The following is a 16,079-nucleotide window of genomic DNA, read 5'->3' as shown; positions in this document are numbered from 1 at the left end:
TCACTCTCTCTCTCTCTCTCTCTCTCTCTCTCTCAGGCTCAGTTTCCTCATCTGTAAAATGAGGAAAATGATAGCACTTCCTCACAGGATTGCTGTAAGAATCAAATGAGATAATACACTAAGCTCTTTGTAAACCTCAAAGTATTCTATCAGTCTTGGTTTTTATTATTGTCACTACCACATAAAGACATGGAAGACTTCACATCTTTCACATTTTTTCAGGGATGTCTACACTAGCCTGACTGAAATGAGAATGAGGCCCAGGCAAAGGATGTGCATGTTCTGGAGCTCATTAAAACAAGTCCTGGAGAAATTGGGCCAGGCTCTGATTCATCTTTTCCTTCTTGTCCTCTTAGTGAAGGTGTCCCCCCAAAGCTATATCCTCAACTTTCTTTTCCCTTGAATGATCAATTTTACGTCAAATGAGTCTCAGCTCTCTCCCTAGTCCACATCTCTGCCCCCAAAATCCCCTTTCATTTTCCACCTTCTATTTGATGTCTCACTTTGCATCACCATTGCCACTTCCAACTCAACACATCCGAAACTGAGCTCATCATTGTCTTTCCTAACCCTACGTTTCTCCCAAACTTCCTTATTTATGCTAAAAACACCACAAGCCTCCCAGTCACGGAGACACAAAACCTCCCATCGTCTTTGATTCTTCCTTTGCTCTGACAATCCAGCTGCCAAATTCTGTTGATTCTGCCTCCACAGTATCTCTTCTGTTCATCCTTTCCATTCCAACCCGATCTCTAACTGAAGCCCTAATACTTCTCACCAGGCCTATTTTAATGGACTTTTAATTGGTCTTCCTGCCTCAAGTCTCTTCCTTCACCCTTCTCATCACTGCCTAAATTATCTTCTCAGTACATCCCTCGGATCCTCTCACCAGGACCAATCTAATGGACTTCTAATTGGGTCTTCCTGCCTGGAGCCTCTCCCTTAACCAATGCATCCTTCCTACTGCTACCTAAATTATCTTCTCAGACAAGCCCTTGGATTACATCAGTCTCCTGCTCTCAAGTCTCCAGGGCTTCCCAACTGTAGACACAATTAAATCAACGTCTGGAAACCTGGAGTTCAGGTCTACAATCAGGTTACTTACTTTTCCAAGCTTATTTCTTACTCTTCTTTCATCTAGTCTCTATCCCAGCCACTCTAACCCATGATCTCATCCTCTCCCACTCTGGCTGGCCTAGGAACATGCTCCCTCTATCCCCGCTTTTGAAATTGTTCTTTCCTGATATCCCCAGGTGAAAGAGTTCTCTTCCCTCCTCAGATTTCTCAGAACATTTCATTTAGGCCTCCCTTTTGCACCTCTTGCATTCTGTCCTGAGGCATGCATGTCTCTATGCACGTGTTGGCCCCATAATTAGATTGTAAATGCTTCTGGAGCCCAGATGGAGACATTTTTCATTTTTGTATTCTCAGCATAGGGCTTTACATATAACAGTCACTTAATAAATGTTAGCTAAACTGAACTAAATTAAGCTGACCCTATTCTCATGACCAACCCTGGGCACAGAGTCAGACAACCTGTCTTCATGTGCTGGTTCTTTGACATTTGTTGTGTGATTCTAAGCAGATCCTTAACATCTTTGAGACTCAGTTGTCTCATCTGCAAAATGGAGATACTTGGACTACCTCCTTCAGAGGGTTGTTGTGAGGAAAGTGCTTTGTAAATCACAAATGTGAAACCTTATAGCAAATAAGATTTTAGGTTCTATCATCTAGGTTCATTGGATCATAGAGCAAATATACTCGTGCCCTTCTTGTAAAGATATGGGAGAATGGCCCCTCCAGGCCACCTAGGTTTGTTCAATGCCAGTATTTTTATTTCTTGAGTTAAACTATTTTTTTAAATACATTTTTATCAATGACTTTGTCTCTACAGTCATTTCCCACACCCTTCAAAGTATATCCTCCTTTGTGACAAAGACAAATAATAAAGCAAAAACACCCAATATATATTTAATCGTGCAAACAACATTCTGTCCCTGTGGTCCTTCACCTCTTTGCCAGGAAGACGGATCTTCATTGATTCATATGTTTCATTAACAGTTCTTCAAGACCTTCTCTGGTTTTTCAGTCACTCAGATTCATCTTTTAGTTTAAAATATGGTTGATTTATTAAGACTAAAATCAGCCCAATCAAGTTGTTTGGCTAAACTGAGCAGTCATCTCAATCAAAACATTTCCTCTCAAAAACATAATCTGAAGAGAAAAAGTACACACAAGCTTTTTTAAAATAGGTAGTTGTGTTTTTCTTAATACAGAAAAAGGGTAGAACTGTTTAGATGTATTTGGATTTTCAAGCTATAGACACTTATACATTTTTATTTTCTCACAAAAAAAGTCTTGCTTTATCATCTACCTTTCCAGATTTACGTCATATTGCTGCCCTCTACCACATTCCAGGCAAACTGGATTACTTGCTAATCCCTAAACATGGAACTCTATCTCTGTGGCTTTTTGGAGGTGCCAGTCACCTCCACCTCAGTGCACTTGCCCCTTCCTACAGGAAGCCTTTCTGGAACTAGCCAGGTGTAAGCTCTCTTTCTTTTCTCAAATTATCTTGCATTTACTTGTCTATTAAGTGTTGTAAACCCTTCCCCTCCTCCCCCCCATGTAAGGTCCCTGAGGGCCAAGATGATTTTTTCTGCTTTTGTCATTGTGTATTCAGAAGTTTGTGAAATGAGTTGAAGCTACTTGTGCTTGAAATCAGCTTTTCCAGATTCTCATTTTACTGCCCCCAGTCTCACATATGTACTTCAGTTTGGAATTACTCTTCCAGTATAAACCAGGAGATAAAACTCTAAAGAAGTATCTTTTTATTCATGGTTAATATATAGCATAAAAAGAATATGATAATTATCTGCTTAATTTAACCGAGGTATATATGAACATTCAGGAGAAAAAAAAAACTTCCTGTGGATTCTGAATGATCAGCTTTTGCAGTCTACACTGATCAAATTAGCCAGTTAATGATTATCTTCATTTCCCTTTGAGTTTACACACAATGCTAGCAACTGGGGGGCAGTTGGTGGTACAGTACATACAGCACCCGCCCTGAAGTGAGGAGGGCCTGAGTTCAAATCTAGCCTCAGACCAAACACTCAACACTTCCTAGCTGTGTGACCCTGGGCAAGTCATTTAATCCCAATTGCCTTAAATAAATAAATGCTAGCAACTGGGCACTCTCCCAATCATTGTAGGATCATATATCTAGAAATATGAGGGACCTACATGAAGTCCATCCCCTTCATTTACAGATGAGGAACCAGAGGCAGAGGGAGATAAGTGACTTTATCAAAGTCACACAGATTTGTCAATGGTGGAATTTGAACCCAGGCCCTCTGCCTCCATGACATTCCACTCTTACATAATAGGTTTTCTTTTCTCAGATTCGATGAACATTTATTTTAGTAAGGAGTCACTACATGCAAACATGTTAGGACATCAGCCTGGGACACTATAGCATTTATTCCATTTGTCCTTGATATTGTCCTAAATTGCGGTCATAACATTTTATAACAATTCTTCCATTGTGAGCTATTTTTCACAGGTTAACACTTAGCACCACCTAGTGGACCTACTGATCACTCACAAAAGCCTAACCTTCAGAACCAGATAACTACACTCATTCAGCTTAGGAGAAAATTCCTTGTACAGAAACCAGCTATGCTAATCACAGGAGGCTGACAGACTGATGACAGTTCTGGTCAAAGTAAGCCTGGCTGCTGAACACAGAAATGCCACACAATGTGCAACCCTCCCTGTATATTTCTCTCAATTCAGTAAAATTAACCAAACTGCAGGTGTTATATAAATGACTGTTTCCTCCCCTCCTCTCCTAACAGTTATTATTTACTGAATTAACAGTAGATAAATTTCCTGAGGTCTATAGGTGAATAATATAACCATTTCTGAAGTTCAGAGGCTCATCATAGCCACATATTTGACATAATTTCATAATTACTAATTCTCTTCTACTCCACCCCCCATATTAATCAATATTTTCTATAGTACTTTAAGGTTCACAAAGTGAAATTTATGAGCTGCTTGTTTCCAAAGTCATTTTTATTGCCTGTGCTCACCTCTAGGTCTGGACATTAGTGGAATAAATAACTGAAGAAACCAGGAGGCAGACAACTCAGTGGTATAGTGAATAGTGTTGGACCTGGGTTTAGGAAGAACTGAGTTCAAATCCAGCCTTTGACCCTAGCTGTGTGACCCTAGACACTTAACTTCTGCCTGCCTCAGTTCTGTCAACTGTAAAATGGAGATCATAATAGCACCTGTCTCCCAGGGTTGTTGTGAAGATCAAATTAGATATTTGTAAAGAGCTTTGCAAATCTAGGCATTATATATGTAAGCTATTAGTACTTCTAAGAACCAGATTAGGCAAATAAAGTATGATGGCCAGAAAGTAGAATTTGGCTTCTGAGATTCATCAGATTTCAATTCAATAGATAATTCCTAAGTGCCTATCTGTGCACAAGGCATTTTACTGTGGAGGACATAAAGGCACAGACAAGGCAATACAAGATTAGTCCCTACCCTACAAGAGTTTAAAATTAAGGGAGAAAAAATGAATAAAAATACTTAAATATCAATGAAAGGCAATAAGTCTAAAATGTTACACTACCACTATATGCAATAGGGGTTTAAGTGAAATAATGTATGTAAAATGCCTTACAAAGTATAGTAATTCTGGAATCTGAGGAGCTGAATTCAAATGCTCTCTTTGTCACTTACCATCTTTGGGACTGTAAGTGGACCATAACCTCCCTAAGCCTCAGTTTCCCCAGCTGTAAATTAAAAGGTTGAACTAGATGACCTTCGTCATTTCTTCCAGCCCTAGCTCCATCATCCTACTTATCCCAGGGATCTGGATAAGGATGAGGCCTATTATTTCATTGGCAGGGAATTCCCAGAGGAGGAAAATCCCACTACCAGTACAGTTTGGCATCTACTCTGAGATTTAGAGTCTTAAAGCTGCCCAGAGCACTAACAGGTTACATGACTTGCCCAGAGTCACACAGCCAGTAGGTGTCAGAGGCAGGATTTGAACCCAGGTCTTCCTGGTTCCAACATCATTTCTCTATCCACTCTTTCAGGCTACTTTTCACCTATCCAATATGCTATATAAATGTCAGTTGCCATTATTTTAAAAGGAGAAAAAACCAAGGGGCTACTTGGTTGGAGAAGGCTTGACAAGGGACACAGCCATGGCATGCACCTGTAAGGATAGGTATAACTGACTAACTGGAAAGAAAGAGGGAGGACATTCTGGGCAGTTGGCCCAGTCAGAACAAAGGCAGGAATAAACCTGCACAGAGAGGGGGTTCAAGCTGGAAAACAGAAAGAAATGAGCCTAGAGATATCATACTACTTGCCTTCTCAAGGAGTGGGAGAGAAGAAGAAAATCTGAACTTAAAATTTAAAAAAGAATGTTAAAATTTTTTAATGTAAGTGGGAAATATTTAGCAAAATGAATAAAATATATTTTAAAAAGGAAAAACAAATAAGCCTAAAACAGTAAGAAAGGGCCAGGTAATGAGAGACAACATGTAGGGGCTGGACTACAGTCAGCTTGACGAAGTAAGTCTGACAGAGTTCTCTACCTATTTATTCAAATATTTTATAAGCATATATGTGTTTGTATGGCCAGTCATATCTAGTGGGTCCACCTTTAAATTTCCTTTGAATTCCTTTCAGCTGGATAGCTCTAGATGATACCCTCACTATTCTCTATGACAGTTACCAAGTCTAATTATACATGTTTCTCTAAACAAGGTGTTTGGTCAATCAGCTCCCTCTCTAACTCTGGATTGAAATGGACCTGGATCTAGATCTATATATATTTAGATAATATGGAAAGCATATTCTTCTCCCTTTGACTTACTTACATGTTTTGTATTACTTTCCTCCATCTATTTTTAGAGGTTTTGGGGATGAAGTTATTGAGGAGGAATGAATCCTCATCTAGTTATTTGATTCACCTCCACAAGTCTAAACATAGGGCAGAATTTGGCTCTTTTATCTTCTGGAAGACAATTCCTCTTTAATGGCATACCAGCAGATAGCATATCTAGAGCCTAAAGCCAGCTTTTACTACCCTTGGACTTGTTAGGAGAAAACTGGCCAGTTTAGCTTGTTTGCTACACTCTATCAGAAAGAGAGAGGAAGGAAGGAAGGAAGGAAGGAAGGAAGGAAGGAAGGAAGGAAGGAAGGAAGGAAGGAAGGAAGGAAGGAAGGAAGGAAGGAAGGAAGGAAGGAAGGAAGGAAGGAAGGAAAAAGAGGAAAGGGAAGGGAAGGGAAAGAAAAGGAAGAGAAGGAAAGAATTTGGCAAAGTTATTAAGGTAATACCACAAAAGGGAATCAGTTGAAACCACCCAAATCCAGGTTATTTTACAAATCTACAAATAATTTTCAAAAATTAATTTCATTTTATTTAAAATCATATTTTTGTAAATTAATTATTTTTAATTTACCTGTTATTAATGTGAATTGGTAGTGCAGTATTGTTATCAGTTTGAGGCCTGATTTGAACATTAATTCATAAATAGCCAATTTTATATAATGAAAGATAAAAAATTAAATCATTGTGAGTACAAAGAGAATTGTCTAGTGTTTCTGAAATGACATTTCTTATTGCCTTGGGGGGGTACAATGAAATTATTTCCATCATCTACTTTGTTTGCCTCTTAAAGAAGAGCCCGGGAGCCATGTTTCCATTTAGATGAAATGTCTTTGGTGTAATGTCATTACACTATTGTAGTTCTATTATTCTGGTAGCATTATCAATTCATTGATAACCAATTAGTGAGCAAAGATTGCCCATTTAGAATGCCAAGAGTCAAATTAATGTTCAAAGACTAAGAACTGTGTGATTTGTGGCATCCTTTATATCCTTTTCTCCTACAGTCACTGCAGTCAGATGAGGTATACAAAGGACTGAGAACCATTTTTTATTTTTGTCCTTTGCATGGATGACTGGGGCCCAAAATAGTTGAAGGCCTTCATTCTTGAAGAGGACCATGACGTCAGGAAGGTGATATCTTTATTTGCAAGTGAATTGGACTTAAGTGAAGGAAGGCTATGCAAAGTCATCAGCCTCACTCTCTCCTCCACAGCCATCTGGGTCCAGTGGCAAGACAGAGACCAGGATGACTGGAGATGGCCCCAAATGCAGTGGGAGACCTTGGCCTTTTTAACACTTGAAGTCCAGCCTTCTGGTGAAGAGCCTTTCCATACTTGTCTAGACTAGTCTTCATGCAACAGACACAATTTTATCATCAGGCCCATAGTCAAAAATTTTCCAGCCTGGGAGAAACTGCCAGGTTATGCTTCAATGCCATAGCCTTCAAGAACCCAACATAAGCGCCACACCCCAACAAGGCATTAGAGTAAAACCCAAATTGCAATCTCAAAAGGCTGTGTCCTAGCTCCCCTTTCTTTATAATTTCTCATACTGGTGCCAATACAGGTAAATACTCAATGTTATTTTTCATTGTATAATTTCTTACAAAGAGATACTATATCTCTTTGCAAGAGAAACAGTTATCATTTATCTTAACTCCTTAACACCATTAAGTGAATTGGATTTATGAAAAAAGGAAGCCAAGCCTTCTTGGTGCTAGTACAGGATCTGATCATCTTTGACTGAGAGTCATGGAATAGTGGATGGACTTGGAGACTTTACTATTGCTAGAGCAGCTCAGCACCAATTATATCAGAACTAAGAAATGGTGCATTTAGTAGCCATTAACCAGCATTTAAATGGTAACCTGGTGACTTAAATGATTCCATCCAAGAACAATTCATTCAGTGTCTTGGGGAAGTACATTTGGCAGCCAACTCACCCTGGTGAGAGTGAGAGGTAGTTCGCACAGTGGGAAGTGTGTTGAATTTAGAGACCAAGCACCTTATTTTTAATCCTGAGAATTTACTATCTGTGCATAATTGGGCAAATCATTTCATTTTCTGGGTCTCAGTTTCCTTGTTTGTAAAAATAAAGGTGGGCTGGATGCATTAGTTGACCCCCCAGGCCTCTTCTGGTTCTAACTCTATTCTCCATACAGAATCTAAATAAGGTGGGGAGTGTTTAATGGACAACGTGATCAGCTGGTCACACCTGCCCTCAACACTTTTCAGGCAAAAATGGCCTGTCCCATACTATGAAGCTGCAAGAGATGAACAGAATAAGCTTTTATTAAGCACTTATTAGAAGCAGCCAAGTGACACCACAGTGCATGGAGTGCTGAGCCTAGAGACGGGAAAATTCATCTTCGTGAGTTCAAATCTGGCCTTCTCACACTTACTAGCTGTATGACCCTGGGCAAGTCACTTAACCCTGTTTGCTTCAGTTACCTCATCTGTAAAACAAGCTGGAGAAAGAAATGGTAAACCACTCCAGTATCTTTGCCAAGAAAACCCCAAAAGGAGTCACAAGAAGTGGACATGACTGAAAAACAAAACAAAACAAGCACCTACTATGTGCCACACCTTTTTTTTTTTTTGCCAATATGGTCTCATTTGACTTTTCAGTGTTGGCATCTGAAAAAAATAAATCACTTGCCCAAGTGCTTCAAAACATCCAAAGCTCTTTTGGAAGGGAAACTTTGGCTCCATCTACCTAATGCCCGTGGGCATACAGAAGTGTGCTTGGCCCTCTTTCTGGGCAAAACTACAATCTGATTCTTAAAATTTCTACAGCAAAAAAAAAAAAGGCTGATAGCTAAAGCATGTGCTCTTCATTTTAACCACCAGCAAAGACTTCAATCATTAATCGACTGTGATCCAGATCTTTCCAGAGGTTCTTAAATTTAAGATACCTAATACATGAAAGCAACTCAGTGGAAAAAGCTCTCCACTGTTCTAAATTTCCCAGGTTCTATTCTGGAGTTCATTAGAAAGCAAAGTATTTGAATATATTCACCCTGCCCCTGCAGAAATGCCTTCACTGACTTGCAATTCAGTATTATGCCCTCAGGCTTTTTAAGAGGCTGAATACCAAAAGGATTGGCTTCTCCCAAATCATAACACTATGTATTTTTCCCAGTGCCATTTATCCACCAATCAGTTCAATAACTAAGCTAAAAAGAACTGAATTTCTCTTTGTTTAGTCCTAGGGGGACAAAAAAAATTAGTCTCTATATGCAAATGCTGTCTTTCGTCAGCTAACAAATGATTAAGGCCATGTGACCCAGTGTAAAGCTTTTGGGGCTTCTTTTCTGGGCAACTTAAAGGTGAATTTAGAACAGGGGAGATCTTAAGTAGGCTAGTGGAGTTGTCATTTTGGTAGTATCTACTCTCTGTGCTTCTTTTAAAAGGAACCTATTCGATCCCCAATGTTTCATTTTGCACTATGGTCAATTTTGTAAGCTGCCTCAAATCTTTTAGAAGTACTGAGGGTACAGATAAATCTGAAATCAATCAGCATATGTTGTTTAATAAAGTTTAGACATTGCAGTTCTTTGACATCAGCTGTACCACTCTTTCCAATTATTCCAGTGAATTTTTTTCTCTGGCCTAAGTGGGAGTGGATTGAATGAGTGATCACCCCAAATTCCTTTTTTTCCTCACTAAAATGGTTCACAAACAACAATGTTTTTGAGAGCCAGAGTAACCGACACGAATGTGGTTTTTCTTACCTGATATCTTGACTGGACTCTGAAAACTTGGTTGAATTTTATGTACGTTATCATTCTTTAATACTTGATCTAAAGGGGATCTTTCAAAGAAGGTAAGCACCACTTCTGACCTAGAATACTGGAAAGAAAGACTGATTACTTAGAATTTGGGCTTATTTTAATTTTCTTTAATTTCCCCACAGTTTTTTTTTTAATTTCAGAGCTTCATAGAATCTTGGACAGAAAAAGGACCTTAAGATCAACAGAACGTTAGCTATAAAAGACACCTTAGGGATTATCAAGTTTAACCTTTTAATTTTATAGCCAAGGAAGCCAAAGCCCAGAGAAGCTAATATAGTGTAGAATGGTAGAGATAGGGCCTGGGTTCAAATCCCAGCTCTGACACTTTGTAGCTTTGGTTTTCTCATCTGCAAAATGGAAATAACGATACTTGTACTATGTACCTCGGAAGGTTGTTGTAATTATTATTATTTCTTTTTCTGAGGCAACCAGGTTAAGTAAGTGACTTGTCCAGGGCCAACACAGCTACTAAGTGTCTCTAAGGCTAGATTTGAACTCAGGTTCTCCTTATCCGCTGCACCCCCTAGCAGCCACCTCAAAGGGAAAACTTTGAAAGCTCTCTATGAATGTGAGTCATTACTAGGACACTTGTCCAATGTCACACCTAGTTAGTGGCAGGTAGATGGGCTAGAATTCAGGTCTCCTCCTTAGTAATAAACAAAGACACCTAGACAACAGTGATGCTCTGTGTGCCAAGGTGGTAAATTGGTTTAATTCATCAAGGACCTGAGTTCAAATCCTGGCTCTGCCCCATGCTATCTGTGTGACCTTGGAGAAGTACACTTCATCCAAGTCTCAATTTCCTTCTGGGTCCATGTCCATGATTCTAGGGGGCATAAGGAAGTTATGGATAATTCCAGGAATTAAAAAAAAACCAAGGCTAGCCTTTGATAAGGTTGTCCTTATTCAACTCACTTCAATTGAACTCAATCATCTAGGAATTATCCAAAATGAAGATGCTATCCCACAAAAACTAATTTAACATAAAAGGAACTGACCAACTTCACACTCCTTTGATAGCAGGGAACATTTCACACTGAGAGTTGATCTCACTATTTTTGTTTAGCTTTGTTGTCATTACCCACACAAATATGTGCTAAAATCCCTCTCTTCCTCCCCCCTCCTCCCCTCCTCTTCTCTCCCTCTCCTTTCTCCTCTTCCTTCTCTTTCTTCCTCAGTCCCTACCTCCTATCTCTCACTCCTTCTCCCCCTCCCCATCAACCATAACACAAAGATAATGATACTTACTTTGCATGGCATGCTAATAATAGTTTTTAGAAGTTTCTCCACTTCATTAAGTCTGGCTTCTATATCATGAGCATCCTTTATTGCAATTAGTCCTAGGAATTAAGACAGAAAACCCTGTCAAAATACAAATCCCAGAAACATGGGCTTTTTAAACAAAGACAATAGTTGTCCCACTGAAACTTGTAGCATTGTCCTGAAATGTGCAAAAAGGGTACATCCTAGTGCTTATAATGAACATTTAATTAACCCTAGAAGGGAGTAGTAGCATTCCAGAAACTCTTGGTCTCAACTATTATTATTTCTATTGATGACATAACGAATTGCTTTGAGTAGCTTGGCTACCTTTGGGAAGGAGAGCTATTTGATGATGGGGAAAAGTGAAGCCATAAAATGAGAAAACAGGACTCACTGGAAAACACCTTGATGTTGGGAAAGATTAAAGGCAAAAGGAGAGGATGAGATGGATAGATAGTGTCATGGAAACAACAGACATGAACTTGGAGAGACTTTGAGAGGTAGTAGGAGGATAGAAGGGCCTGGGATGCTATGGACCACAGGGTTATGAAGAGTCAGATAAGACTGAATGACTGAACAAAAACAACAGAAGTGAAGCAGGAGTGTGGTTAATAGCTGAAAGCAGAAGAAAATCTTCCCTATTTCTGAGAAGTCTGGATTAGGATCCATAGAGCAAGGGCAAGAAGGACCCAGAACCACAAGGCTCAACTCTGGAATATCACTAACTGTGCTTTAGCATCCCTCAGCTGAAGTGAGTTGTGGGGGAAGATGGGAAGAACAGGCCTCCAATCTAATGCACCCACAGAACTTTCTTCCTAATTATGTAGCTACAGCAGCCTGTCACTAGAGGGCCTCAGTAACCTTCATCAAGCCATAGAGCCCGTTGGAAAAGTGCTTACTACTTACATTAGTCATTTATTTAAATGCTGGGTTTAGAGGGGGAAATGATTAGCTCTTTGCTCTAAGAAAACCAAACTGGATATGAGTCATAAGTCTTTCCAAGAATCGCATGAACTATTCCATTGCGGCCGTGACCAGAAATTCTAAAATTCCTATGTAAGTAGAGTTACGCTGAGCTCAACTCAGATATTCATGAGTATCTGAAAATTCTAGCAATGTATCTGTGTTGAGTAACTCTACTCAAATAATCATGACTACAGACACTGGACCTGTGACTTCACTGGTATCATAGGGAACCCCCAGTGAGTAACTCCCTTGCACAAAGCTGGTCTCCACAATTTATGAGCATCATCTCTCAATTTAGGCTCTTAAGGGAGCTGCCCAGCACAGAGGTGACTGTCAAACAAGGGGCAGCGATGTGAAGACAGGCCCACAATGCTTCTACTGCTGAAACAGATTAAAATGGAGGTGGAAATACTTAACAAAGCAAATAAAAATACAATAAAATATAGATAATGTTAATATGTGGTTTTCTAAGTCCAATATGTGGCCCAGGGGGATCCTTATCTATGGTTGGTACAGGGGTAGGCAACCTATGGCCTTCTAGGTCTTTGGGTGCAGACTTTTGACTGAGCCCAAGTTTTACAGAACAAATCCTTTTATTGAGGGGATTTGTTCTGTGAAGTTTGGATTCAGTCAAAGGGCCGAACTTGGGGACCTGGAGGGCAACATGTGACCTCAAGACCGAAGATTCCCCATCTCTGGTGGTAGCTCTCACTTCCATTAGAGTTTGACATCACTATTCTATAGTTTCTAAAAGTCAATTATCTAGAATTGGGGGGGGGGGGACTGCCAAGTATACTGGAAACTTCCCCATAACTCATTTAACCCAGGAACTATTGTCTGTATTGTCTATGGGCTAGCCCCAGAAACTATATAACTATTGTTGCTGTTAAGTCATATTTCAGTTGCATCTGGCTCTTCATGATCCCATTTGGGGTTTTCTTGACAAAGATTCTGGAATGCTTGTCATTTCTTTCTCTAGCTCATTTTACAGATGAGGAAACTGAGGCCAATAGGGTTAAGTGACTTGACTAGGGTCACACAGCTAGTAAATGTCTGAAGCTAGATCTGAACTCAGAAAGATGAGTCTTCCTGACTCCAGACCTGGCACTCCACTGTGCCATTTAGCAAGAACTAAAAGGGATCACTGTTATTGTTGTTCAGACCTGTCCGACTCTACATGACCCCATGGACTTGGTCCTTGGGATTTTCTTGGCAAAGCTACTAGAATGGTTTGTCATTTTCTTCTGCAGCATGTCTCCATTTTACAGATAAGGAACTGAGGCAAATAGGAGCTAAGTGATTTGCCTAGTAGGGTCACAGGGCTAGTATGTGTCTGAGGTTGCATCTGAACTCAGGACTTCCGGACTCCAGGCCCTGCATTCTATCCACTGTACCACCTAGCTGCTAGAATGATAGCAGCCATTGATTTAGGATAGGTTAGAAAGTTCAAACATCACTAAAACACTGGGACTACAGGCATGGATAGAATTGCAATAGCCTCACAGTGTTTGGGGTGCATCGAAAGGAGAGGTCTAATTTTGTGGGGCTCAGTGCTTCTGTGGAAAGACTGTTAATTGGTATGAGGGAGGTGAGGAGAAAAAACGCTGGATAGAAGGTCCACAAACTTTTTCTTTGAGGATTTAAAATATAAATTTGGGCTGCTGGCTGGAAAAATTGCTTATTAATCCAGTATATTTTCCCTTCCCCTACTAAATTCTTATAGTACCTATTATCTGTACCCTTCCTTTGGTGTATACATACACACATTCACACTTTACACATATGTGTATACATGTATGTTCATATACAAACACATATATGCTAAGGAAACACTCTGGAAGGACAAATTTATTTGAACACTTAAGCATCTGATAAATAGATCTAACAAAGCAAAAGCAGCAGATTAAATTGGTCTAACACGAAATGTGTATTTATCACCACCTTTACCTGCTTATGCCCTCATCTGCTTATTCAAAGGTTTTAGGAGCCTAAGGTGTGGCACTGGGCAGTGACTCAAGCAGGTAGCAGGAGGGGGAGTAGGTAGGAGGAGGGGGATGGTAGGTAGCCTTGGAAGGTGTTATTTAAAAGTACAGAAGCCCTTGACAATACAAGCAGCCCATAAAGCAACTGTGTCATAATTAGGTAAAGTAAAACAAGCATTCCTCCCTACCAAATCCTCCTTCCTCTCTGTCTCCCCGCCCCCCACACACTTAACCCTCTCATGCTGTCTTAAATAAGAGGAGGGAAATACCAAGAAGGCAAACAGATGTATCAGATTCAAGAGAGCCCCTCCTGCTCTCCAAAGGATCCCCACTAGTCTTGAGCACTCTCCTCTAATATTTAGAATCTCTAGCAACTGCTTTTCAAAAGAATCATTCCAACTCTGAGGCCAGCTTCATACAATCCTTTTGAAGACCTCTCTCTGCTTAACACAGAAAAAAATAGCACAGATTCATGCTTTCCTGGACAGATTTTTTGACTTGGGGAGAGAGACAGACCTGTGAACTTCTTCCTTCCACTAATGGCAAATTGATAACTTGTAGACTTAGAGAGTAAGTAGACTGGGACACTGAGAGATTAATTAAAGTTGCCCAGGGTCAGAGAAAGCCTTTATGTTTTAGATGTGAGGCTTTAATCCAGGTCATTCTCAATCCCTTATATTACAATGCCTTTTTGGCCATCCAAATAATGCCTCCTAACCCCCCAAAAATGTTTCTAAATCCAAAGAAGGCAAACAAAACCACGGTATTTAAAATTTAATTAGTTGGTAAAGTTGTGAATTGGGCCAACCAATCTGAAAAGCAAATAAAGTGACTATGTGACTAAAATGTCCATACTCTTTGACCAAGTTCCCACTGCCAGGCATTTTTTGTTCTTTGCTATAAGGGATAACTCTAGGATCAGGGGTATATTGGGATATACAAGTGATGTGGGGGAAGGAAATAAACATTTATCAAATGCCTACTGTGTGCCAGGCACTATGCCAAGCACTTTACATTGTCTCATTTGTAAAACAGGTTACCAATAAAAATGTATTTGCAAAATATTGAATGGATGCTTATTATATAGCTGGAATAGTAGTTTCATACAGGCCAAATATAGTTTCTACCTCATAGGACTATTGAGTAAAACTCTCACAACTTTATTTTTGTGTGTTCTGTGCACAGAATCAATGTGCACAGCATGTCTCTGCCAGTTTTCATGAAATATTAGCAGTGAACATCCAAGATCATCTAGTCCAATCTCTGTCTTACAGAGGGAAGGTAACAATCATTTCTGTAGAGCTACTATGTGCCAGGCACTGTGCTAAGAGCTTTATACATATTAACTCACTTGATCCTCACAACAACCCTGGGACAGGGGGTGCTGTTATTGTCCTCATTTTCAGATGAAGAAAGGGAGCCAGATGGCAGCTGAGTGACTTGCCCAGGAACACACAGCTAGTAAATGTCTGAGGCCATATTTGAACTCACATCTTCTTGACTACAGGCCCAGTGCTCTGAAGATTTTTGCCACCTAGCTGCCTATAATGAGGAATGAGGATAAGGAAACTGCAGCTCAGACAGGGGGCAGAGACCAGCCTACATCAACACAGCAAGTAGCAGAGTCTTGATTCAGCCTCTGATTTCAATCCCACTGACTGTTCTTTCCACACCACAGTGTCTCTGTAATGTTCACAGGGTACTATGATTTTTTTTCTTCATAAGTTTAGTTTTTTCTGACATCAGTATTTTATTTTTTCCAATGACTAATTCCCTCCTCCTTCTCCTCCCCACCCCCCAAGACAGAAAGCAATCTGATAAAGATTATACATGTATAATCGGTAATATGATTTTTTTTTCTCTAGGCAATGGGGTTAAGTGACTTGCCCAGGGTCACACAAGTAGTAAGTGTCAAGTGTCTGGTTTGAGATCAGATTTGAACTCAGGTCCTCCTGACTCCAGGGCTGGTGCTCTATCCACTGTGCCACCTAGTGCCCCTCATTTTTCTTTTCTTAAAAACTGAAATATTCAGTTGGCTCCTACATTTCTGACACATCTCCTAGATTCAAAATAAATCTGTCCAGTCCTGAACTACCTATTGAAGACCTGGAAAAGACAGCTCTCACCACCAAAGTCCTTGGCAAAGGTC

At 39.9% G+C, this 16,079-nt stretch overlaps 1 protein-coding gene across 1 annotated transcript in view; it reads right to left on the bottom strand.

The window, feature by feature from the left end:
• Positions 1-16,079, bottom strand: part of PXDC1 (PX domain containing 1) — a 53,359-nt gene that overhangs the window by 11,262 nt on the left and 26,018 nt on the right. The window contains exons 2-3 of the mRNA XM_020973807.2: positions 10,968-11,059; positions 9,660-9,777 (exon numbers count right to left, since the gene is read on the bottom strand). Of these exons, the coding sequence (XP_020829466.1) occupies positions 9,660-9,777; positions 10,968-11,059 (210 nt within the window). The remainder of the gene's footprint in view (positions 1-9,659; positions 9,778-10,967; positions 11,060-16,079) is intronic.

This window comes from Phascolarctos cinereus, unplaced genomic scaffold, assembly GCF_003287225.1.
Source record: "Phascolarctos cinereus isolate Bilbo 61053 unplaced genomic scaffold, phaCin_HiC Scaffold_4;HRSCAF=312, whole genome shotgun sequence".
NCBI lineage: Eukaryota > Metazoa > Chordata > Mammalia > Diprotodontia > Phascolarctidae > Phascolarctos > Phascolarctos cinereus.
The sequence above is the reverse complement of the archived record's forward strand: the minus strand, read 5'-3'. Positions and strand labels throughout refer to the sequence as shown.